The sequence below is a fragment of the Helicoverpa armigera genome, chromosome 31 (assembly GCF_030705265.1).
Source record: "Helicoverpa armigera isolate CAAS_96S chromosome 31, ASM3070526v1, whole genome shotgun sequence".
Taxonomy (NCBI): Eukaryota; Metazoa; Arthropoda; class Insecta; order Lepidoptera; family Noctuidae; genus Helicoverpa; species Helicoverpa armigera.
The window spans coordinates 2,858,750-2,883,547 of record NC_087150.1 but is presented as its reverse complement, the minus strand read 5'-3'; the positions used below and the strand labels follow the sequence as shown (position 1 = coordinate 2,883,547).

Sequence of the window (24,798 nt, the reverse complement as noted above, 5' to 3'; positions counted from 1 at the left end):
GGCCGCTGCGCCGATGCACTTGTGATTCTGTGATTTTGCACCCTTTGCATCCCCACTGCTCTAAATACAGATCACAGGGGTACTATAGGTCTCTTTGCTCTCATTACTCACGCAAGTGTCAGCAAAGTGAGATGTAAGTGAGAAATTCTCGACTTTAGTCACTTAATGATATAAATAAGGAGGTAACAGGTAACTCTGTCTGTCTATCTCGCTTTCTAATGAAACTGGAGTTTGAGAGCGAGATTCGTTTAATTTTATTTAAGTAAGTATATATCTTTTTTATTATTGTCTCATATTAAAACCTGTGTATACTGGTATAAAAAATTACTTTGATACAATCTTAACAGCTTTCATACTGAAAATACTGAACCGATTTAATAGGTACCTAGAGTGGAAATTTGTCGGTTTTAAGAAAATCTAGGTACTAAGTAAGTTGCCTTGAGTTAAGATATGAATAAATTGAATTAATAAATAAGAAATTGTATCATTATAAAACCACCATTGTATGTACCGTTGCTGACGAAACGACAGGAAAATAGGAAAATTATAAGAAAACAAAAACAAAATTCACTTAAAAAAGTACGAAGTACAGTAACACATTTTGAACCTATTTATTTTTCCATAATTATTAAGAATAATTAATCTACACATTAAAATAAAAAAAAACCATCCAAATTGCAAATTCGAAAAGCAAAATTCTCCTACCATTAGTACCCCTTCATAAACGAACCCCATTCACGCACACAGACACAAAATCACCCTCCATTTTGCACTCACACATTGACATATTCTCTTACTCCTTTTTACTCGCGAGTTTTCTCATAAACCCATCTCTTTCTCACGCTAGGTTGATGGGCGCCATCGATTTTCTCTAAGCATTATTTTTCCGACTTCCTCGTGCTCGCAACGTGAAATTGTGGTCCTAAAATTGTTTGTGCAAAATAATAATAATATTATAAAGAAAATACTGTGTTTTGTGCTGAAATATATAGTGTTTTTGAACGAATAATTTCTGAGGAAAACCGATCGGTGAGTGTTTTAGTTAAAATTGTAATGACGCCTTTAAGAATTCGTTTTTTTTTAATGTTTTTGTTTTAATTAAGTATGGAATAATCTTGCATATTGCTTAATTTATGGTGGGCATACTCCAAGATACAAAAGGTCTTAAAATAATACAATTTTAATCACATCATCTCATCATTTGCGTAGCCTTTTCCCGAATATGTTGGGGTCGGCTTCCAGTCTAATCGGATGCAGTTGAGTACCAATGTTTTACAAGGAGCGACTGCCTATCTGACCTCCTCAACCCAGTTACCCGGACAACCCAATACCCGTTTAATAGTTAAAAATATAATTTTAATCAAGGTAGATAATTAATTTTCTTAATAGCACAGGGAAATTAATATATAGGTACTATAACGAAAAGCTATATAGGTACTTAAATGTTTTTCTAAAGTTATTTTTATATAAAAAGTAGGTTATTCGTTCACCAATGACAGCTGAGTATTTTCAGTGTCAATTTTCATTAGATCAAGGTAAGGTAATGTATGTACCTATCTACTTACGGTCGCTCCCAATATTCAATCTCTTGATTTGATTACTAAAGATAGGAATTAGACGTCACTTGTTTTTTGATTTGGGGTTTGGTGTCAAAAATCTATCTTTCGTAACTGAATCAACAGATGGATAAAATATTAGGTGGCACGTAGATCTACGATATGGAGGTTGGTAAATATAGGAATAGTACAAACAAAACCTAAGTGATTGGTTCTCAATTAATAGCTTAAGTAAATTAAATGGAATTAAAAAATAATTAGATTGAACTACGCAGTTATTAAACCTAGGATATTACGTTTTACATTTGTTTTAAGACGCCATAGTTGAAGGAAAACATTGTGAGGAAATCTGGATTTATTTGAGGCTGAAATCACTAATCCGCATTGACAGTTAAGTTTTAAAGATAATAAATAAACTTTCTAAAGGATAAAACGATACATAAAGGTTCAATTTTGGCACGTTTGTCCGAATATGATTTTTATTTATTTTTCGGTACCCCAACAGCAATACATAACAACATGCGTAATATATTGCAAAATCAATTCAACGGTGCTGTGGAACTCCTTGAGTGAAGTAATTTGGCTTATAAATACTTAAATGTTTAATTATAGTTTTGGCAGACGCTTTTAATTTCTATGCATTTTTCTTTAATTTAACCATATCTACTAATTCATGAATAAACTACTGAATTAGTCATATCCTCAGAAAAGTGAGAGATGTACAGAATCAGTTGCATTGGAAGAAAATTTAATTGCAACACCTCGAGCAATTTCCGTACGACTAGACGGGAAATTGTCAATTTGAACGGGTCGAAAATTTTCCAGATACGTTCGAAATTTTTAAGGGTTCTGTACCTCGAAAGGGAGAAAACGTACCTAACCCTTGCAATGGTTTTTTTATCTGTCAGTCATGACCCTTAATTTTGGAAATGTGTGAAGGTATTTAGTTGCAAAATTGTATATTTGGGTCTACGGTCCTTTGAAGTTGTGAAAAAATAAATAAATTCTAAGTTATTATTTGTGAAAATGTGAAATGTCTTTGGGTAGGTACCTACGACTAAAACCTTTGCCTTTCAAGTTCCCGTAACCTCAAAAAACCATTACTCCATTTTTAAATCTTCTACAAGCCCTCTATAATCTTCGCGAAAATTCTTTAAAAAGCCTGCCTCAACTATAAGACCATTATTTAGCTCGCACCGAATTCAATGGGGCATTATTTTTCCTAGCATTTTACAGCCGTTGACAGTTTTTGCCGTTCATATACCTTCATATAACCTCAAATAACTCTTCATCCTCTAAAAACCCTCTATAATTTTCGCGAACATTCTTTATAAAAGCCTGCCTCAACTATAAGCCCATTATTTAGCTCGCTAGTTTAATGGGGCACCGGGCTTGCAGTCCTTGCGTGCAAAAGCGCGGGAATGCAAGGGGATACAAAATGGCGGCGTTGTGTACGCGTCAGAGGGGAGCGTAATGAGTTCCGTATGATCGCCTCTTTATGACTTTTAATGGGAGTGTTTTTGTTTGCGATTTTTTTTATAATGTGGCTTGGTGAAGGTAAAAATTTCAACCTTTTTTTTTTCCTGCATCTTTAGGTTCTGTCCAAGATATTCTAAAAAAGTAGGTACGTATACATATATTTCATCATCAGTCTAGCCTTTTCCAACTATGTTGGGGATGGCTTCTGGTTTAAAGGGACTTAGATGAGTAGGTACCAGGGTTTTACAAGGAGTGACTGCCAATCTGACCTCGCCTCAACCCAGATACCCTTGCAACACAGTACCCCTTGCTACAGGTTGTCAGACTTTCTGGCTTCTACGACTACCCGTGACGACTGCCAAAAATGTTCAAATGACAACAATTTGTACTTGACAGGCTGATACTTTAACTTCTAAGCCACCACTGTCTCCCAGTTTTCCTAAAATTTGTTGAAAATTATCTTTTACCCGCCCTTACCATACCCGGGGTGGATTAAACTGGTGCTAGACTTCACAATGCTAGCAAAAAAAACGACTGAAACTTTACTGAAAAGTTTTCACACAATATTTACGTCCCTCCGTCATTTTCCTCTTAACGCCCCAACGACTCCCCACGTTCCGTTCAAACTAAGATCAACAGGAAATGACGAACTAAAACCACAGACAAACTAGAGTGGGGAGTAATTAGTCGATTATTTACGTCTCGCTTTCATACAGCACTTTGCTCGCTTTGAACCTTTTTTCAAGCGGAGTCTGAATGCGTTTTTGACGTGGAGAAAAAAAATGACTAGCGGAGATGTCATAACGCAAAATCAAACCGTTTTCAACGTGTTAAGAATTTGCTCTCCTCTCAGAGCCGGTCTGTCTGAACGGACCACTACCTTCCTTATGGCATCTCCGCTATCTTTCCTTCCTCCGTGGCTTTTGTCCTCGTCACTTTTATTTTTTGTGGTAAAAGTTTTTTCCAGTTTTCAGTAATTTCAGTGTTGTTGGTGCTTGAAAATGGCGCTGGTTTTGTACTTTTGTTTTTATTTCGTGAAGAAGTTGAAGTATTTTTTGGTTTATCGCGTTTTTATTTGAACTGTGGAAGTACTTATGTTTGGTCTGAAAAATAATGAAAAAGCTTCTTTCTGTACCCGTATAAAATGGAGTCTATGTTACTTGGGGATAGTGTAGCTTCCCAACAGTGACAGAATTGATCATATCAGCTCAGTAATTTCGGAGCCTTACCAACAAACAAAAAAGTATTTTTATTATATTAGTATAAACTATTGTTAATCAAAATCATCATCTACCGGACCATTTCTCAACTATGTTGGGGTCGGCTTCCAGTCTAACCGGATGCAGCTGAGTACCAGTGCTTTACAAGGAGCTACTGCCTATCTGATCTCAACCCGCGTTACCCGGGCTAGTTGTCACCGCTGACTACCCGTAAAAAGTGCCAAAGATGTTCAAGACTGCTAATATAAATACTGTATCCATTGCGTGTTTCGTTTCAGGTGATCGTCGGCATGCCGGCGTCGGTGTGAGATGGACGGCATACAGATGGAGCCGATCGGCAAATACAAAGCCGATAGAAACGGTTCAGCTAAGGGTATGATTCTGATATCATTACTGACTATCCTTTGTGGTTTCCCACTTTGCAGCTACTGATACATTTTGCACAAATCACCGATGTAAATGGTATTAAAAACTGATCTAGGTTTTGTGGCCCTCCTAGTACCTATCCGTCGTACCACAAAAACTTCTTAAAACATCTGTTGAACACTTGTCAAAAAAAAATAGATTATGATTTTGAAACAAGGTCCGTTTTGCAGCCACACTTTTTTCAGACAAGTGTTCAACAGATGTTCAGATTTTTGTAGTAAGACCAAATATGTTTTTGGCGCCCAACTGGGACTTAAATTTTTTTGGCACCCAGCTCTGACAAAATATAATAATGTTTGGTAGCTCGCAGGCGCCCAACTACAACAAATACCTATCTATGCGCTTGGGCACTAGTAGTTACTTCAAGTTGCAATTTTCATTACCTAGAGATTGTTTCTGAATATTTATACAACAAGTTTTTAAAGAGTTGCGATGTTTAGTTAGACTTTATGTACAGAGTATTACAGCACAATATTGTTTGTGTTTAGCAGCTGCCTGGCGTAACATGGTGGATCAAGATCTGGATGATGTCGCTTTTCTAGCTGGTGAGTAGAAACCCCGTCAATTTTATTATAAACTTAAACTCATAGTATTTTTTTTAACACAACTTATACTATATATAAATAGGCATATAACTCTTTCATTTTCAAGTTTTTTTAAATATGTATAGTTTATCTCCTACAAAGAGCGATCTTTTAAATGTTGTATGTATGTTTGCGTTGTAGCTCCCAAAACATTCGAATCACAAAAAACAATCCATATTCTTATGTCAAAAACTCGATTCAAATTAATTATTCTTTTGCTTGCATTCTCGTCGTTTTGAGTAAACGTATATTTTTTCAGTTAATTTATTTTAAACTACACTGAGGTGACCAATAAACCCTATGAGATTCGGTACTGGTGACTCAATCGGATGAATAATAATAGATTTGCGAATTCCTCAACGGTTCTCTACAATAAATCATTCAGCTGCCCCCACCATAGAATTGAGTAAAACCACCGTGCATCACATATAAATAGATACATTAATACTGATTCATAGAATACGTAAATTAACATAAGGTACTTATATTTCAGACACAGACAAAGCGAGAGAAGCGAGAGAGCTACGCGAGGCTCCCGTGGCGGTATGCTCACAGAGGCGAGCGCTATGTCTCACAGCAGTCCTGTTCTCTGCTATGTTCGCGACGGCACTGATCGTGGTGTATGCTGCTCCACAACCGGGTAAGTTATAGATCATACTATAAATATATCGTCATAATAATCATTTGCAATAAGGCCTGGGAGGTTCTGGCGCCCGAATGGGACTAATATTTGTTGTTGGCGCCCAAATGGGACTAATTTAGTGTTGATGTAACATATAAATAGGAAAAAACACCTTGTAGAGAGAGGGGTTTTAACTTTAATACAACGTAAGATACGCGTTTAATTAACATTTTCGTCAAATTACTATTAAATTCGTTTTTAGGCGTATATACGAAAAGCTTTGGAATGCGATAAAAGTTTTTAAAATCGGAAGTCCGGAAATAACTTGAAAATGATTTTTGTTACAGATTGCCCATGTGCGGGAGAAGCGACGTTAATACCGGGACAACCACCGACTGATTCTGAAGCGAGTGTGGCTGCTTCTAATAAGTGAGTTACTTTTTACATATACATGTATATTGTCCAATAATCATCCTTTCATGTTTAAATTGGATCACAAACTACGCTTAAGCAATATTTATATTTTGAGATAGAAAAGGTCTTTGCCCAGTACGTCGATTCTATAAAATTCAGACAACAACTCGCATTTCACTTCGCTATTCACTCTCACTTCACATTCGGTTCAAAACGTTCTAAAAGTCATCTCATACTTTATCTGTCAAAATCTTGAGTTTAATTTAGTTCAACTTGTTAACACGCTCGCAAGAGTAGCGCTAGTGTAGTTTGAGAATGCCAATCACGAAACTCACTACGGATTCAGATGCGAAGTTAAGAATGAAGTCTTACAGAATGTACCTACAGCTGTGGAGTAGAATAAGTAGGTAATGAAAAAGTTTTTTCAGCTTATGATCTTGCAAAGGGCGGTGTGTAAACTCATCAATTACAGGTCGAATAAGGTAGAAATCTTATCAAAACCTACTTTCAAAGTCAAGCGTTTTTAAATGAGACAACTTCTATGTTTATTTTTTCCATTTTTCAGAGAGCGTATAGCAAGCAACGGGGCGGTATTCCCATGGCGCGGCGCTCGACTGCCTACCTTCATCATACCTAAGCATTACAGTCTGTGGCTACACCCTAACTTGACCACTGGAGAATTACGAGGTAAGAGAAGTAGGCTGATGATGATATATGCATAATTCTATATTTAAAGGTTAATTAATAAAAAGAGCCTTGAAAACTTTGGTCAATTCTCTTCTTCGTAAATTACGATACCTATACATAATTGACATAAACTTACTTTTTAACTTATTTTTGATAGATTTTTACTGTCTCCAAAATCTTCAATAGCCCTGGATTGAAAAAATATTTTTTCCGATAGTTTAATTGGGTTTATAAAAATCAATATGGAAATATACATGACAACAGTTATTTATCAGAGCAACTAAAAAGTTTGAAAAGATAGTCCATCAAAATAAACTGTCAAGCAACCACCGATCCATACACCTACATATCGGCCGATAGTTTAATCTACATAGAGAGGTAATGGAGGTTAGACACCATATTTCGAAGGGCACGATACACTACAGGTCCCAGATGTCGTTTGCACATATTTGCCAGAGCAGCTTATTTGGCCAGAGGTCAGCAAGTCTGACAAGCAGTCTTAGGCGATTAACACACGGCACCGCGGTAGGCGGTGAAGCGGATCTCATGTCGCATTGACCTGTATTAAATCCGTTGATGCCTAACACACGTACACCGCCTGACCGCGCGTTCGAGCGGTGCTCATTTGTTCGAGCGCCACCACCCTCCGTGGCGGTTCGCTGTACCGGGTGATAATCGCCTTACACTATAGATTGCATTTATCAATACTTACCCCAAAATCCTCATACCCTCTCCTCCTCATATCCTCATAATCTCCTTTCAGGCGAAGTATCAATAGACTTCAAAGTAGACCGGGACACGACCTTCGTAGTCCTCAACGTGAGAGACATGAATGTCACTGAACGAGCTCTGTTCAAGTCTGGAGGGTCACTCGGACCTAAGGTAGCCAAGACCTTGGAGTACCCGCAGGCGGATCAGAGCTATATTGAGTTTAAGGTAAGTTAATAATGTATTTAAAAAGATAGACTGTACATTATTTTAAAATGAACTAAATCTATATTTACATAAAAAAGAAACTTAAAACTAATAAAGGGCGTTGAAAAATTGGTCCTCATCGCTGTCACCCGACAGTGTACCCAAAAGGCTGGCTGCATTGAATGGCAAAATAAAAGCCAGCCCTTGGGTCCCAGGTCAATATGGTACTTAAATAAGTCTCTATAGTTGAGCCATATATTCATCTAGTTGGCTGTGTGTTTTAGAAGGCACGATAATTTGTGGGACTAGTTGTCGTTGGCAATCATCTAAAAGTCAGGAAAAGGGTAGGCATACAGGTCTTTCTTTCAGTATATCAAGGACAGGACATCAATGACTAAGTAAAGGAGAAGGGAAACTTCAGGAAACTGGGACTTCAAGTTTAAAATCGCCAATCCACCTTGAACAAGTGTGGTGATTCTCTTTTCATCTTTTCATCAGAAGAGTCCTGTTTCCTGCAGTGGGATACTAAAAGGCTGATGATGAATTAAAAGTTTCCTTTATATCTTCTTTTATAGGAGAAACTCCGTCGAAAATACAACTACACTCTGAGTCTTCGCTTCATCACCAAGTTGGAGAGGAGTGACAAGCAACGAGGCTTCTTCTTGACTGGAACACATCGACAGTAAGTTTCTTATTTATCTTATATTATATTATCAGCTGAAGCGGTTTCATATTTTTTGTAGTTCACTATCAAATGACTCCTCCCGATGTGGGTCTAGCGTGAGGGAGTGTCAGACTCTTACTGACTAAACCCCACCATGTTCCTTCTTAAGCTCTTTATGTACCAGCGCCGCGGTAACTCGCGCGAACAATCCCGCAGTCATGCGGGTTTACGTGTCCGAAGTTGATCACTTCTCACAAAACTTACATTTTTTTTTCCAATCCTCACTAGGTGACATTTTTTGTTATTAGCTTCTGCCAGTTGTTGCACCTGTGTCCCATGGGAAATACTCCGCGACTCCGCATATAAACTTTTTAAGCTAAAGAGTTATTTTTTATTTGCTTGAACGCGCTTATCTCAGACAAAACAGGTCCGATTTGAAAAAAAAAAAACATTTACCTATCGAGGATGAGTAGTAGACTATTTCCAACCCGAAGGAAGAAGTTCCATTTGGACATGGGTCCAAATCTCAAACGGAAAACGTATCATATAGAAAAATTACTAGGATAGTTTTTGATATGTATTGTAAATATCTATGTAAATAAATCTAGTGGTGAAATTAAAAAAAATATTACAAGGATAGTTTTTTATTACATGTATTTGATTTGTAAATAAACCCACATAATGATTTGTTTATTCCTTCCAGTCGTTGCGCAGTCTCACGTTTCTGGTTGACGCACGCGCGGTCAGCGTTCCCGTGTCTCGACGAACCGCACTTCAGAGCTTCCTTCAAAATTACTATCGTTAGGGACAGGTGAGCATATAACGTATACGTTTAAATATGGAAATTATCAAAAAAAACTCAGATGACAAAATGTTTTCTTCCTAACTTATGCTGCTTTTATATTTATTACATATTCTTTATAAGAAAAAGTAAAAACTTAAAATTAAAAATTGAAAAGTAAAAATCTTTACGAGGCGCTTATTACCTATACTTAACTTGCTCGCTATACTTGGTGAGGTGAGATTACACAATTCAGAAATATACCAATACTCTTTTCCGACTTTATTTCTATCTCTGGACTTTAAAAAAAATGTTTTTGTTTGACTGGAAGTAAGTACATAATATGTTTTGATTTCACAGATTCCACGTGTCTCTAACCAATATGCCCATAGTGGCTACTGAAGAAGCCGGATTCTATTTGGGACATCGACTGGTAAGTACCACAACTAACGCGCCTTTTGGGCGATCAATTAAATACCTATATTATCTAAAATAATGTTTATTGTAAAGTTAATACTTTTATTTACAAATAACTTTTTACAATAACTTAATAATAAATATATATACAACATACAACTAACTTATTACCTAATATATACATACACTTACTAATTAAAAACAATTAGAACTATAATACAATACAAATGTTGTTCGATGAAAATATTACACAATTTAATGGATCGATCGTACCTTGATTTAGCAAGTTTCAATTATAATGTCTAGAGCGACTGCATACCTTGCCGAAGTCGCTCAGTTGGTTACCCAAGAAACTGCAGTTTCCTGGGCACCCACCTCACTGACTGAGCAACCGAGAGCTGTTGGTGAGAAATGTTGTCAGACTTTCTGGCTTCTGACTACCCGTAACGACTGCCAAAGATGTTCAAATGACAGCCGGAACCCATCGATTAATCGTGCCTCTTGAAACACGGAAGAACTCGTCATGACAAGATGGTCAGCCATCTACGGACCAAAACTGTCAAGCATGGATTGTGATTGATCCACGTGGCTGCACTGAACCACATATACAAAACAATTAACTGAGGCTTTCGGTCTCATTTAATTTTGATGTTAGTTTTGTATAGAACCGGATTTTTAGAACATACACACCATTCAGACAGACATGTGTTGCTGGAACTTTGTTCTACCATTTCTTCTTCCCAGCAAAAACACATAGGTCAGTGGTAAAGAGAGGGCGTTTTTGGGAGCTGTTTTATTTAAACTTTACCTTCAAAAAGTACAGATTATTTAACACGCTTTTATAAGCTTGGGCCGTATGTATGTATGGTAGTAACTATGTAACGGAATCTTTGAGCAAGATTTTCTGACAATACAATGACTATCTAAGAAACGTCATTACAAATCCAAGATGGCCGCCTGGCTGTTACCGACCATAGATATAATATTACTAAACAAGATTGCGCACGCTCAAAATATATATTTACGAAAATGAACTCTATTCTAACGCAATAAGGTACTAAATTGGTTGCATAATACACAGAGGCAAATCCGAGCCGAGAGGGATAGTTCGAACGGAGGCTGTTTGTCTCTTTCTAACACCTTGCCAGCATAAAAAAATGTTGTGATCAAAAGTTTTGTCTTCGCAAAAAACAATTGAATCACATAAAATTTTTATCTTATTTTAACAATTGTAAGTCAACATATTAATAACAATCGCATTAATTTATTCGTATTTATTATTAAAACATAAACAACATACATTTTTATTTTGTTTTTTTTTTTTTCTAGCGGTAACCCTGAACATTCTTGGCGCGTAATCAGCATTTAAAATTTTGTTTATATTTTTTGTATTAAATCAATTTAAACTATTTAAATGGTGAAAAAGTGTTGCGTTTATACTTGTAAAAGTGAATCCTATGGTGGTTGCAATATATCGTTCCACAGGTTAGCTAATAATAACATTTTCGTGAACCAAACAACTAGGGTGCCCATGAATTCTTGTAACGAGTCAAAATATGGGTGATGGATTTTAAAACTTTTGTACTATTGTTATAGCTTCCCAAAAAAAGAAAAAAGGCGACATAAATGGCTCAGCAGTCTATATATGAAGTAGAAATACAAAAAAAACAGTCTTCACTTCGAATCTTCCTGCTTTTATACTGCTAATTCCCGCTAACTATTAAAAGCCTTTATTAGTATCTTAAGGTCACAAACTGCGTAAGTTAAAACTTCAATACCAATCTGTGTTTAATAATCTTAGCAAATTCGGATTTGTCTCACATAGCTTAATCTCATAGTCACCCTATTAAAAAGGGACAGACAGCCTCCGTACTAACTGTTTCACTCGGCTCGTTTTTTGGGTTTATATGCGCAGTCCTGTTTACTAATATTATGTCTATGTTACCGACGGACGCGCCGAACATTACCGAAGCTAACACGATGATGGCCGAGTGCACAGTGCTCCTGTGTCAAGCAAACACACTATTATACAGGAATGAATTATATCCAGTGCGCAAACTTTGTCAACTTATAGTCAAATAAGTTTTATACATACGTATATTTTTATTTTGTCGTGTTTTAGTACAAAAAGAAAAGTTATTGATATCGAAAGATGTTTATTTTGTACGGTCACAGTCGTCGTAGTAGATACGGGCGGCAACGCGAAACCGGTTTACTGACGCGAGCGCTACTCCTAGCGCGTAAAAATAGTTAGTATCCATATTTTGCTGATTTTAGGGCGGACAAAAGAATGAAAAAAAAAACGGTTGTCTGTAAAGTCGGTTTACTGACGATAGTCGAACGTGACAACGTCATAAGAAATTGATCGTCAGATGTCGAACGCTGCCGAACGCGGAGGCCGATCGTGCCTCTTTGTCGCTCGTTGCGTGCTCTCGCTTGCACTTCAAGCCTTAAACGGAACGCCTCAGAGCGAGGTAACGCCGCATGAGTCATGTTTTTCCGTGCGTGCAGCCGGCTCCATCGATTTATAAGACGTTGTCACGTCAAAAAAAATTTACTGATGATGCAGATATGTTCTGTTAATGATTCTGTACCACCAGTTTTTTTTGCGCACTGCTTAAAATTTATTCCTGTATGTTCTACCCTATAGTTACAAGACGAGTTCTCAACAACGCCGCCGATGGCTCCGCACATGATCTCGCTGGCCGTCTGTCGGTTACAACGCCGAGCGGCGCCGCTGTTACCGACGGACGCACCGAACATTACCGAAGTGAACACGATGGTTCCCGAAGCGACGGTTGAGCCCGAGGAAGAGGTTTTGCCGCCGGAGATCAGTTTGTATAGCGATCAGCAAGTTATATTGGATGAATCGGGGTGAGTATCTAAAATTATCTATGGTTTTTTGGAATTTAAGTTTCTAAGTCGCGTGTCAAAAATAATGCTGCATAAATTACATACAGAGCAAGTTAAATAAAAGATAAAAAGACATTGCAAACCGATTTTCGTGGTTTATCTACGACACGAGGGAACTACTTCTCTAACTTTGGAAATATAAGTTCTGTTACTGCCAAGTTGCATCAAAATCCATGCAGTAGAAAGGGTGTATGTGTATGTATGAGTCACAAAACATGCTATCCTCATGACTTGTCCAAAAATAAATGTGTTTGGCCAAAAATAAATTAATCTTTATCTCCTTCTACAGACCTCTTTTGGAATGGGTGCAGAAAACTATTCAACATTTCTCGTACGAGCTGAACACTTCATACCCTCTTCCAAAGTTTGGTGAGTTGAGTATATTTATGGTTTTTCAACTCCTTCTAAACTTCTTGACAACCAATATTACATCATTTTTAACTGAGTTTCCAAAAAAAAAGAAGAAGGATCTCAATTCGGATGTTTGTATTTTTTATGTTTTAATTAAACTAAATTAAACTTAATTTAACTAAATTCAGTCGATGTATCTGTGAGTTGGTCGGATGGTACAAATTAGCGAATCAGCAAACAGTCAAAAAAAGTCTGAGTTTACTTAAAATGTTGGCTTCCATTAGTGAGAAAATAAGTGATGTCTGATTTCACACTTGTTTATTTTTGCTCCACCAGATAGTTAAGATCACATAGTTACGAGAACATTTTTTCTTTCAGACATCGTAGTGGTTGAAGGCGGGAACCCATACTCTGAAGGGTGGGGGCTGATCACATTGTCACCAACAACTCTATCTGATACCAAGACTATTGCTAGACTGCTGGCTCAACAGGTAAATTCTAGAAAACTTTATGTTTTATGAAGCTAGCTGACGCTCTAGCTTCTGGAGCATTCTATCTTTCTTTCGGAAAAAATCACGTTATATTTGAATATGATTTAAGCTGTCTTTTCAAACTGAGTGGCGTTTCAGTATCAGCTCTGATGAAAGCCTATGACCGTTTCTAGAGTTTCTAGAGTTTCATCTACTTTCATATCGTGCGACACTAGGTATGTTATTTTAAAGCTTCTTCAATCCTCATTGAGGATATTTCCCGAACGATTCTTCCTTGAGAACGAAATCTTGAAAAAAAGCTGGTTAAAACTTTATCACAAATCTTATAAAGATTTCTGTTAAGTTCACTGACAACGACGTACTTTTTCTTAAAACTGCCTAATATGAATTTTACGTTGAATTTCCAAAGTACCTAAACAGTTGTTATAAATGAGCTTCTTAAGCTTTCCAAGATTTCTTTCCATTTCCAATTTCGATATTAGTGTCTCAACATAACCTCTAAAGTCTAGACCCGAAAACAAAATTATTTGCCCTATCCTCGTATCCTGTTCTCATTTTTATATTATCTTTCTTCAGTGGTTCGGCGGCACAGTCTCACCTCGCTGGTGGTCTTCCCAGTGGCTACTGGAAGCTCTGACATCAGTCCTCGCAGAGAAGGTGCCCGCCCCTCCTCACAGTGACGCTCAGACCCCGGCAGACGCGCTACTGTTGGACCATGTGCTACCGGCTCTAAGGTTTGTGTGGCTACTAGAAGCATTAACATCAGTCCTCGCAGAGAAGGTGCCCGCTCCGCCTCACAGCGACGCTCAGACCCCGGCAGACGCGCTACTGTTGGACCATGTGCTACCGGCTCTAAGGTTTGTGTGGCTACTAGAAGCATTAACATCAGTCCTCGCAGAGAAGGTGCCCGCTCCGCCTCACAGCGACGCTCAGACCCCGGCAGACGCGCTACTGTTGGACCATGTGCTACCGGCTCTAAGGTTTGTGTGGCTACTAGAAGCTCTGACATCAGTCCTCGCAGAGAAGGTGCCCGCTCCGCCTCACAGCGACGCTCAGACCCCGGCAGACGCGCTACTGTTGGACCATGTGCTACCGGCTCTAAGGTTTGTGTGGCTACTAGAAGCTCTGACATCAGTCCTCGCAGAGAAGGTGCCCGCTCCGCCTCACAGCGACGCTCAGACCCCGGCAGACGCGCTACTGTTGGACCATGTGCTGCCGGCTCTAAGGTTTGTGTGGCTACTAGAAGCTCTGACATCAGTCCTCGCAGAGAAGGTGCCCGCTCCGCCTCACAGCGACGCTCAGACCCCGGCAGACGCGCTACTGTTGGACCATGTGCTACCGGCTCTAAGGTTTGTGTGGCTACTGGAAGCTCTGACATCAGTCCTCGCAGAGAAGGTGCCCGCTCCGCCTCACAGCGACGCTCAGACCCCGGCAGACGCGCTACTGTTGGACCATGTGCTACCGGCTTTGAGGTAGGCTTTGTGTGGCTGGCCACTTTAACTGCGTCCTTTGTCTAGCTGCTGCAAACGCCGCTGCTGAGCCCGAGCACGTAAATGTCGGTCCTGCTTGTGATCTCTCTCCGGTGGTGTCGGATTGTCGTCCCATCGCGCCATGAGAGTGAAGGAATAGTGAGTGCACCGCAGTCCAAGCTAATGTGCGAGCACTATAATATGTCCCGAGCAGTTGGCTCTTCTCCTTATATGACAACAGCCACCCTAGCCGATAATCTGCTAGGAGGACATCGCTGCATAGATTTTTTTTCTACCTTTTCCAACCTTTCAAGTGATCTGAGTGATTAACCAACTGATAAACTAACATCATGAAATGAAGCAAACTTTTGTATTGCAGGTTGGACTCAAGTAACTCGGTGAGAGCGGTCGCGTCACCGCGGCTGGAGCGAGCCGACATAGAGAGTGCTACTGATGAACTCTCTTTACACAAGGTATCTTAAAATATTATATTTGAGTGATAAATTCTTAGTCCTCCTTAGACACAAATTTTTGATACACCGCGAAATTGTTCAGTGCTGGAAAGAATAGGGCGATCTGGTCCTATTTCTTTATTTGTATTTAGCAGAACCGTTTCCTCCCTGTTGGCTTAATTGAATTTTGTAGTTTTATACAGTGCAAGCGAAAATCAACTCTAAGGTGACGAACTTTCTCATTCCGCCATTGTGCAGTGGTCCCACGGTGGGCGCCAACTTCGATTTCACCGCCCAAAGTGATAACTTTATAAATTAATATTTAGAATGCATATGTGCACATTATACGTCGTTAATTGATATTGTTGTAGGGTGCAGCTATAGTAAGTATGGCAATAGAGGCAGCGGGCGAGGCGGCCGGTCGCGCCGCACTCGCGCGACTGTTGCGCGACCATCGCTTTGCTAGTGCTGATGCCAGGTAACTATAACTTATATTTAGTAATAATTAATTAAGGTATTCTTCGCTTTTACTCGCGACTTGATCTAGTTCTTGATGCAAAATTCCACCAAAATTATTATTTCACTTTTATTCGCGAACATAGAATATTGTTAGTCTATTTTTTCCGCACAATGTTGCAATTTGAAGGAAATAATTTGTGTCTACTCCGCCCTCAAATCATCATATATGTGTGTCAATGTAAATGCACATTATCTAACGCAAAGTCATACAAAGACAAGCTGCAGGTATATTAGACACAGATTTTACACACACAAATACGATTCACTCAATTTCAATAAATTGACATAAAACGTCTCAGTAGATTAAAGTTAAATATTTTTAACAATCAGAACATATACATATATGTAGCTAGAGTTGGATATCTATAAACTTACAGCCACTCATATTCTTACAAAGAAATGATTCTTTCTTTCTACAAGTAACCATTATATTATCCCCGTTTTTTCCAGGGATCTCTGGCGAGCATTAGAACGTGACGGTCAAGATGATGGAGTAGGCAGTAACGCATGGGATGGGTGGTGTGAACGACCTGGATATCCACTGCTCTGCGCGTCTTCGTTAGGCAATGATGTGCTGTTGAAGCAAGAAAGGTAAGCCTATTAGGTTAACAGGACTTGATAAATATACAATGAGTATAAAAAGTATTCTGAAAGACGAATATAGTGTGTTTTTTGGATGACTGTTCAGTCAATCTAAGATACAGAGCACAATTCTTGTTGAGGGTTCCCATAAATATCCTTAGGTATTATGTCTTTCGTTTCAAAAGGGACATTTTGATCGTAACAATAAAATCGTAAACCAATCGGTCCCACGGTGGGCGCCAAATATGTTTTTGGCGCCCAGAATGGGACTTCTAACAAAGAAAGCTTAAAAGATCTTGTATTTTGAATTCCCGTAGGATTTTTCAAGAACTATAGAAAATACCAGTGATTCTTTATCTATATCTTTGTGATTAACAAAAATAACATTTGCATGCTTTTCTTTATCTATATTTTTATAATAAACAGAAATACATAGACATAAATAAACAATTCAGCAAATAATGATATACCTTTATCTCCAGGTTTGTGATGTCAGCTGAACCACCGGAGGTAGATCCACCCATGGTGAACTCACTCCTCACCATGGACCTAAGAGCTGATCTGGACGAACTATTTTATGAGCCTGGTAAGTTTAAGTGAGGATACTTGAGAATACTAAAACTATTACTAAACTACCAATTTTAGTAGAACAAGTAATACATGTAAGAGAGATATGGGTAGAGTACATAAGAGAGTGGTCAGGGGAGAACAGACGATAAAATCAAAATCGTTCATTCAAACATGGCTGCAAAACAGCACTTTTTGAACGTCAGAATTTTTTTAGAGACAGTCCCCAAAACGCCCGCCCTTCACTACTTCCAAGTGTTTTTGCTGGGAAGAAGAAGTGGCGCAACAAACTCCCCAGCTAGTATATGTATAAGGGACATTAGGAAGCTATGTACACCCTTAGGTAGGGCAGGGTAAGAAAGAAAGTAAGAAGATCGATTTTATTGCACAATAAAAGACGCATACACACACTTAAAATTGGACATATACAGAAATAAGAGTTTAAAAAAGAGTACATAAAGGAGTTTCTAGGGGGAGGTCATAAGAAAGGGTGCCTATTTACAAGGAAAGAGAATAACATTTTATGCAGTTTGAATCATGCAGCGATAGAATCATGGTCCAAAACATGTTAAAAAACCACACTAGTCGTTCACATCGTCTATAATCGTTTTTGCAAGAACTTGGTTTCTCTCTAGGATTCCCTTTTAGATTATTCCAATTTACATTGTCACCTCACGTCACCATGACGACCACAAACAAGCAGCCAGCCAGCAATATTTTGCTGCACCGATTACATTCACATTTATAAAATTCGAAATCGATTTTGTATCTTCACGTTCAAGGACAGAACGAGATTAAACGTCATCGTTCGAAATTTTGATATGGCACAACGTACAATAACGTCCAAATAACATTTTGACTTTACGACAGAACGTTCATGAACGTTCAAGTTAAAATCCTATTGAATGTATCTTGTCTTGTATCGAAGCTTTACTGTCACGTTGGGTAAGTTTTAAACTATTTCAAATAAGTTCCTTTGACAGTGGGCAGTAACAGTACTCACACATGACGTGTAAATACGTCCCGCGCGCATACCGCTCTCGGTTGTGTCATGATGATAATTTGTATGGACATTTACTGTGTCATTTTGGTACACTATCTCAAGTTGTAGCGTCCTCGAACGTGTTAATATGTTTATCATTTTCTTCTTCCCCAGAAAACTTCACCGACGCAGAAGAAGACATAAATTCCACCACCACAGCCACCCCAACCACGACCACCACTCGCCGCCCCCCCACCAAAGCCACTAAAGCACCACCTCACAAGTGGGTCATACCAGTCACCTTCGTGGTGGGACCACTCGAAGAGGAGGAAGATAATGTTACAGCCTGGAAGAATGTTACGCAGAATTATCATAATGCTACTTGGTAAGTCTATAATTCTATATCTGTAGTCTATATTTGCCTAGCCCTTTCAGCATTTAACTGTCTTGTTGGTCTAGAGTCTTGTAGGGCGACTTCTGTGTCTGGAAGTGGATGATTGACACACCCGTGCATCGGTCCTGCTTGTAATCTTTTGCCGGTCGTGTCGGATAGCCTTCCCAACGGTCTGCAAAAGGGAATAGAGAGTGCATCCGCGTCTGCGCAAATGATGACCGTCTTACTCATTGAGTGCAACTTAAGAATGACTATATTTTAGCATTCTCTGCCATGCCATACGATTTAAAATTATTATTCTTTATCTCATATGCAGGTACGACGTGAGCGCAGAAAATAAAACGAGAACTTCACGTTGGGCGGAAAATGTCACGCATCTTATATGGATGAACGATACTGAAAGTAAGTAACACTTCCAAAGGTGGAGGTATTTTCTTCTTCAATCTTTCTCTCTCTCTCTATTTCGTACTCATATTATGTTTGATATTCTTTTGATTAAAGTGCAATTTTTCATTCCCTAAAAGTGACTAAATGATGGCCCCTAAAAAAGTTACTTTCGGACACAGGATGCTTTCGGAAACTGTAAGAAACAGAGTCTACACTTGTACATACTTAGTTTTAGGCGATTTTGTGCAGATTTTTATTAAAAAATTTTACCTTTATGAAAAAATTTTTCTTTCTCTACAGTGGTGATACCAGACCTGGGTAGACACAAGTGGGTGAGGTACAACGTGGGTGCGAGAGGACTATACCGCGTCGCACCTCAAGACAGGACTGATGGGGAGGTAATTATTTTCTACCAAGATCGTAGCTTGTTTGGAGACTTGTCTTTATACTTAGCTTTACTAATCTATACGGGAATTTGCTCCAAGTTCACTTATTTAACATAAACGTCCGTTTTGCTTAAAACAAAACCTGTTAACTTTGAAAAGGGCTTTAACTATTTCAACGTTATCACCCCAAAAAGCCTTGACGTACCATGAATCGTCGTCGACCCCTATGCAGGCGGCTAGAAACGGTTATCCCTAAAAGTTTTGAAGCTAAATGTTAATAAATGTAGGTACATGTTCACTTTTCAAAGTCAAAGTCAACGTATTTATTAGTTTAGTATTTTTGTCCCCAAAGTCTTTGAAGCTAAGTACCTGATAATCTTTCTCCCCAAAATCCTTAAAGCTAAATTTCTGATGATCTTCACCTACTCCTTATCTCCCCAGTCAGCAGAATCAGCAGCCCAGCGTTACGCGTCTCTATACGCGAGCGGCGCGGCGGCCGAGCGAGCTCTCCTATTGGACGACGCGTTCGTACTGAGCCGCGCCGCGCGCCTGCCCGCCAGCCGCGCTATCGCTGCCGCCGGTGAGTACCTGTCTAGCCTGACCGCAGTATATAAGGGAGTAGGTAAGAGAGTACACAGGAGTACAGACCTCGCCGCCGAGGTCCGCCGCGACGTCACGTTCCTTGTCCTCCCGACCCTTGCTCATCGAGCCAGCCCGCGAGCTGAGCCAGTAGCTTTAAATTTCCCATTTAATAATAATGATCATATGATCCCTATCCTTTTGCTGCCTCCCCAGCGACGCCCTAAGCCGAGGTCCGACCCCACAGGGGGTGCCCTTAGGGCGTTATAAGTTTTTACGCCTCTGGCCTTAAATTCTAGGCATCCACAGGGAAAAGTCCGGTTAAGCAGTACACGGCTTCCTAGGCTGAACTACGAGATGCCATACCAAGAAAAAAAAGAATACACAGGAGGGGTATATATAACTGTGGGCTGTGGGATCGAAAGAGTTCAGAGTCATTAACATCGGTCCTGCTTGTGATCTCTCTCCGGTGGTGTCGGATTGTCGTCCCATCGCGCTATGAGAGTGAAGGAATAGTGAGTGCACCGCAGTCCAAGCAAATGTGCTGATCTGTCTGATCTCTTAAACGAATAGCTGCCATAGCCGCCATTATTATGACTATTTTCTATTCTTCTTTCCAGCTCGTCTAAGCACAGAAACTCACTGGGCTCCCTGGAGAGTAGTTCTCACTCATCTCTCCTGGTGGAGGGAGTTGCTTCGACTGGGGAGTTCAGGGCCTCATCTCAACCGGTTGCTGAAGACATTACATCCGCCTCAAGTGGTTGTGTATACTGCTGAGCAGATACAGGCCGGGGGGTTGGGAGAAGATTTGCTGTAAGTGCATTTTATTTTATGTAGGTTGCATAGTAAATTTTACTCAATTTAAAGTGCAATTATTCTGTCTCTGTCTTATTTAATTTATTTTAAGTTTATGCATTTTGTGGATACTTAATTCTTGCCAAATAATAGTAGCTCGAATCTTAGCAATTCTGAAGTAGACTCCGTAGATATTGTCGAAAATCATTGCTAGTTCAATGCGTTGTACCTAAGTAGTAAGAAAAGGCTTCAGAAGCTCGGAAGTAAATTAAGTTTGGCATGGAATATATAAATCTTTGAAGATTGGTTGTAATGAGAGATCTATATTCATTAGTCTTAAAAGGGGTATTGACTTATTGAGTTGCCCGAGTAAGGGTCAGTTCACACCGAGACGCGACGCGGCGCGACGCTGCGCGCACATTTTTCACAGAGCGACTCAGAATATACTTTATTCACTATACGAAAAGATACACATTACATTGTGAGAATTCAGATTACGTTGCACCACGCAGCGCTGCGCCTCGCGGCGTATCGTGACGTAGCTGTGCATCGCCGGACGAGCGACGTGCAAGAGCGGTGCTGCGCCTCGCGCGGCGCAGCGCGGCGTCGCGAGGTGCAGCCTGAGGCCGCTGTGGCGACTTCTCTACTATACAAACACTCGTAGCGCTGCACAAAAAAAATTAACTTTTCCTCGATCTCCATAATGCACGCACCGGCCAAATATACGTAGTTCTCGTGCGCTTGTCAGTGGTCGACTGCGGGAGGGCGCGGGGGCGGGGCCGCGCGGCGCCCGCGGCTTGTAGATGCGTTCCGCTGCGCCTCGCTGCGCAGCGAGGCGTCGTCCTGCTACGATTTTAAAAGATGCGCCTCGCGGCGTTGCGATGCGTCTCGCAACGCCGCGCGGCGCAGCGCGAAATCATTGGTCTCTTTGAGTATCGTCGCGTCGCGTCGCGTCTCGGTGTGAACTGACCCTAACTAGGTTGAGCTGCATGCAGAGACAAAAAGGCAGTCGCTCCTTGTGACACACTGGTACTCAGTTGCCTCTGGTTAGACCGGAAGCCGACCCCAACATAGTTGGGAAAAGGCTAGGTAGACGATGATGTGTCCTGATGTCAACGTTTTAAGTGTGTTTTGACGGGATTTAAAATAGCATTATTTTGTTACATTTTCAGATGGCTAAGTGGAGCACTTTTGACAGCAGGCGTGGAGTGGGAGAACGCTAAAGTGACGAAGCAAGCTGTGGACTTGTTCGATGCCTGGCTCGAGACAAATACGACAATTCCTGAGATATATCAAGAGGTAACGCTTAATAATCGGCCTTCTCTCACAAAGATGAATTGTTATGCTGCTATATCAATAAAAAAATAAAAAAATCTTTTTTTTAACATTGAACTGAATCTGACAACTTGTATTCAAGGGGTGATGGGAAATCATCAATGACTTCTGCCGCTGTAGGTTAGCAGCGCGAGGGAGAGTCAGACTTACTGACTAAAACTTATCATGTTCCTTCGTAGGCCTTGAATGTGCCAAGTCAGCGGTAACTCGTGGAACAATCCCGCAGCTCCGGCTGGCCTTGGTAATGCTGGGCCCCGCTGGGTCTTTTCTGACATCTGCCGTTTAAAATTTTTAACAAGAAACAGGGAACAGGATTTGAGAAGTAGTAGTCAGAAGTCAAAAAGCCTGATAACCAGCTTAAAGGGGTATCGGGTTCCCCAGGGTTGAGGAATTCAAATAGGTAGTCTCAATTGTTCAGGGTTTTAAACTTACTAATATTGTTTCCAGGCAGCATTCACAGCCGGGGTCCGTACACACGGCGAGCCAGCTTGGAAAGCCTGTTGGAAGGCCCTAACTGCCTCATACGCTGCACCCAGACCTCTATACTCTCACAGAGCACTACTCATCGCTCTAGCATCGCCTACAGACGATTGGCTGTTCTATAGGTACGTGTAACTATATCTTTTTTTACCGCCTCGTTGGTTTAGCTGGTGCAAGCGCGGCTGCTGAGCACGAGGTCTCTGGTTCGATTCGGGACGGGCCGAAATCACATTGTGGGTTTTAGAAACTTTCACAAAGTAGCCTGGGGCCTGGAAGTGATTGATTCACCCGTACATCGGAGATCACGTTAATGTCGGTTCTGCTTGTGATATCTCTCCGGTGGTGTCGGATTGTCGTCCCATCGCGCTATGAGAGTGAAGGAATAGTGAGTGCACCGCAGTCCAAGCAAATGCTTATTGTGCACTATAATATGTCCTGTCCTCTTTACAATAGTTTTTTCTGCAGCTGGCTGATCTCCTTAAAAAGAACAGGCGCCGTGGCCGATAATCGGCTAGGAGGACATCATCTTAATTTTTTAATCTTTTATCTTTTTTTATAGGTTCGCGTATACTACGTTGTCTACTGAAGCACAGCGAAGTCGAGAGTGGAGGATGTGGGTCACAGCTCTATTTTCAGCCACTTGCAGGTAAAAATCATCATTTTCATCAGGTTTAACGGAAATCTGAACTGTCGGCAAACCTAGAAACAAGAAATTATGCAGAATCTGAAATCAGAAATCTATACTAATATTATAAAGTTGAAGAGTTTGTTTGTTTGTTTCGCGTTAATCTCAGGAAGTAGGTACTGGTCCGATTTGAAAAATTCTTTCAGTGTTAGATAGCCCATTTATCGAGGCTATAAGCTACTTTTTGTCCGGGTTCCTGCAGTGGTTTCCACTTAATGTGGGTAAACGAGCTGGCAGAAGCTAGTATGAAATAAATAGATAGATCATTATTATGTTTTGTTTTAAAAGATAAAATATCGTTTACATCAGATGGCGTGGCGCAGAATCAGTGTGGCGCATACTCCGCGCCGCCGCGGCGCTGCCGCCCGCCGCGCTACAGGCGGCCGCGCGCTGTCTGCCCGTACCCTATGACTATTACCGGGTGAGTGTCTCTTTGACAGCTATTGGGTTGCCCGGGTAACTGGGTTGAAGACGTCAGATAGGGCAGTCGCACCTTGTAAAGCACTGGTACTCAGCTACATCCGGTTAGACTAGACTGGAAGCCGACCCCAACATAGTTGGGGAAAAGGCTCGGAGGATGATGTCTCTATGACAGCCATACTCAAACAGCAGTCCACCGGGCCTTTGTCATTACCCCGGGAAGCAAGCATCAACGACTGCCTATGAAGCTTCTTGCCGGTTCTTCTTCTGTACTTGATGATGAGAAATAATAAATGATTGAAAATGATTGATGATGTCCTCCTAGCCGATTGTCGGCTACGCCGGTTGTCTCATGTAAGGAGTTTAGCCAGCAGCGCAGGACATATTACAGTTTGGGCACATCTGCTTTTACACAGGTGCACTCACTATTCCTTCACTCTCATGGCGCGATTGGACGGAAAATTCGACACGAATTATAGTGTCACTTCCTCGTTAGTCCAGCTGTTGCATGCAAGGCTGCTGTGAACGTACGTGCTTGTAATCATTGATACACCCGTGCATCGGAAAGCACGTTAATACGGTCCTGCGCCTGATCTCTCTTCAGTCGTTTCGAATTGTCGTCCCATCGCGCTATGAGATTGAAGGAATAGTGAGTGCACCGCAGTCCAAGCAAATGTGCACAAACTATAACATGTCCTGCGCAGATGAGTGATCTCCTCAAATACTCCTCTAACACATATTTTTACCCAACAGTTCAAAGAGCTATTCGGTGACGCTCGCGGCATCGCAGCGGCTCTCGACACGATCGCGCTAAACGCTGCGTGGGTACAGCGTGCCGACAGCGATCTGCTGCGATACTTCAACGCGTTGCAGCATTAAGTGTAAGAATAGTGTAATTTTAAGTTGACGACTTTTTGTGGCGCGACTGTTGCGCAACTGTTGTGCGACTGTTGCGCAACTGTGGAATTTTAATGAAGGTGTGAAATGTGAAACAGTTTGTGAGCAACAGTTGCGCAACTGTGTCGCTACTGTTGCGTCAACTTAGCAAAGAATATGATTTCAATGCTCTCTGGTGTTTGAAAAGAACCTACAGAGATTTATTTTGTGGGAGAAGTATTTTGAATTTAATTTATACTTGGGAGTTATGTGTTACTTGTCAACAGCACAAAATAAGTTTTTTTTTTATAATAAAAAAAATAACTTAATTTATGACCCTGTAATGGAATAATTTTGATCTCCCATCCAA

The 24,798-nt window shown here is 40.4% G+C and overlaps 1 protein-coding gene across 1 annotated transcript; it reads left to right on the top strand.

The window, feature by feature from the left end:
• The first annotated feature begins 877 nt into the window (after positions 1-877).
• On the top strand, positions 878-24,486 carry LOC135119230 (aminopeptidase N-like). Its single transcript, XM_064043384.1, has 28 exons — positions 878-1,029; positions 4,534-4,628; positions 5,170-5,226; positions 5,759-5,905; positions 6,235-6,316; positions 6,867-6,988; positions 7,752-7,924; positions 8,479-8,585; positions 9,271-9,378; positions 9,709-9,781; positions 12,416-12,639; positions 12,968-13,047; positions 13,408-13,520; positions 14,097-14,254; positions 15,369-15,462; positions 15,813-15,919; positions 16,411-16,551; positions 17,025-17,128; positions 18,266-18,476; positions 18,802-18,887; positions 19,173-19,270; positions 19,700-19,838; positions 20,458-20,650; positions 21,805-21,931; positions 22,415-22,572; positions 23,007-23,093; positions 23,442-23,553; positions 24,306-24,486. The coding sequence occupies exons 2-28, from the start codon at positions 4,565-4,567 to the stop codon at positions 24,429-24,431; spliced, it is 3,291 nt and encodes a 1,096-aa protein (XP_063899454.1). The 5' UTR covers positions 878-1,029; positions 4,534-4,564; the 3' UTR covers positions 24,432-24,486.
• Positions 24,487-24,798: the final 312 nt, after the last annotated feature.

Coding starts and splice junctions, on each gene's coding strand:
- LOC135119230 (XM_064043384.1), top strand. CDS start 4,565: ATGGACGGCATACAGATGGAGCCGATCGGCAAATACAAAGCCGATAGA. Junction 13,521..14,096: donor CTAGACTGCTGGCTCAACAG/GTAAATTCTAGA, acceptor ATCTTTCTTCAG/TGGTTCGGCGGCACAGTCTC. Junction 19,271..19,699: donor AAGACAGGACTGATGGGGAG/GTAATTATTTTC, acceptor TTATCTCCCCAG/TCAGCAGAATCAGCAGCCCA.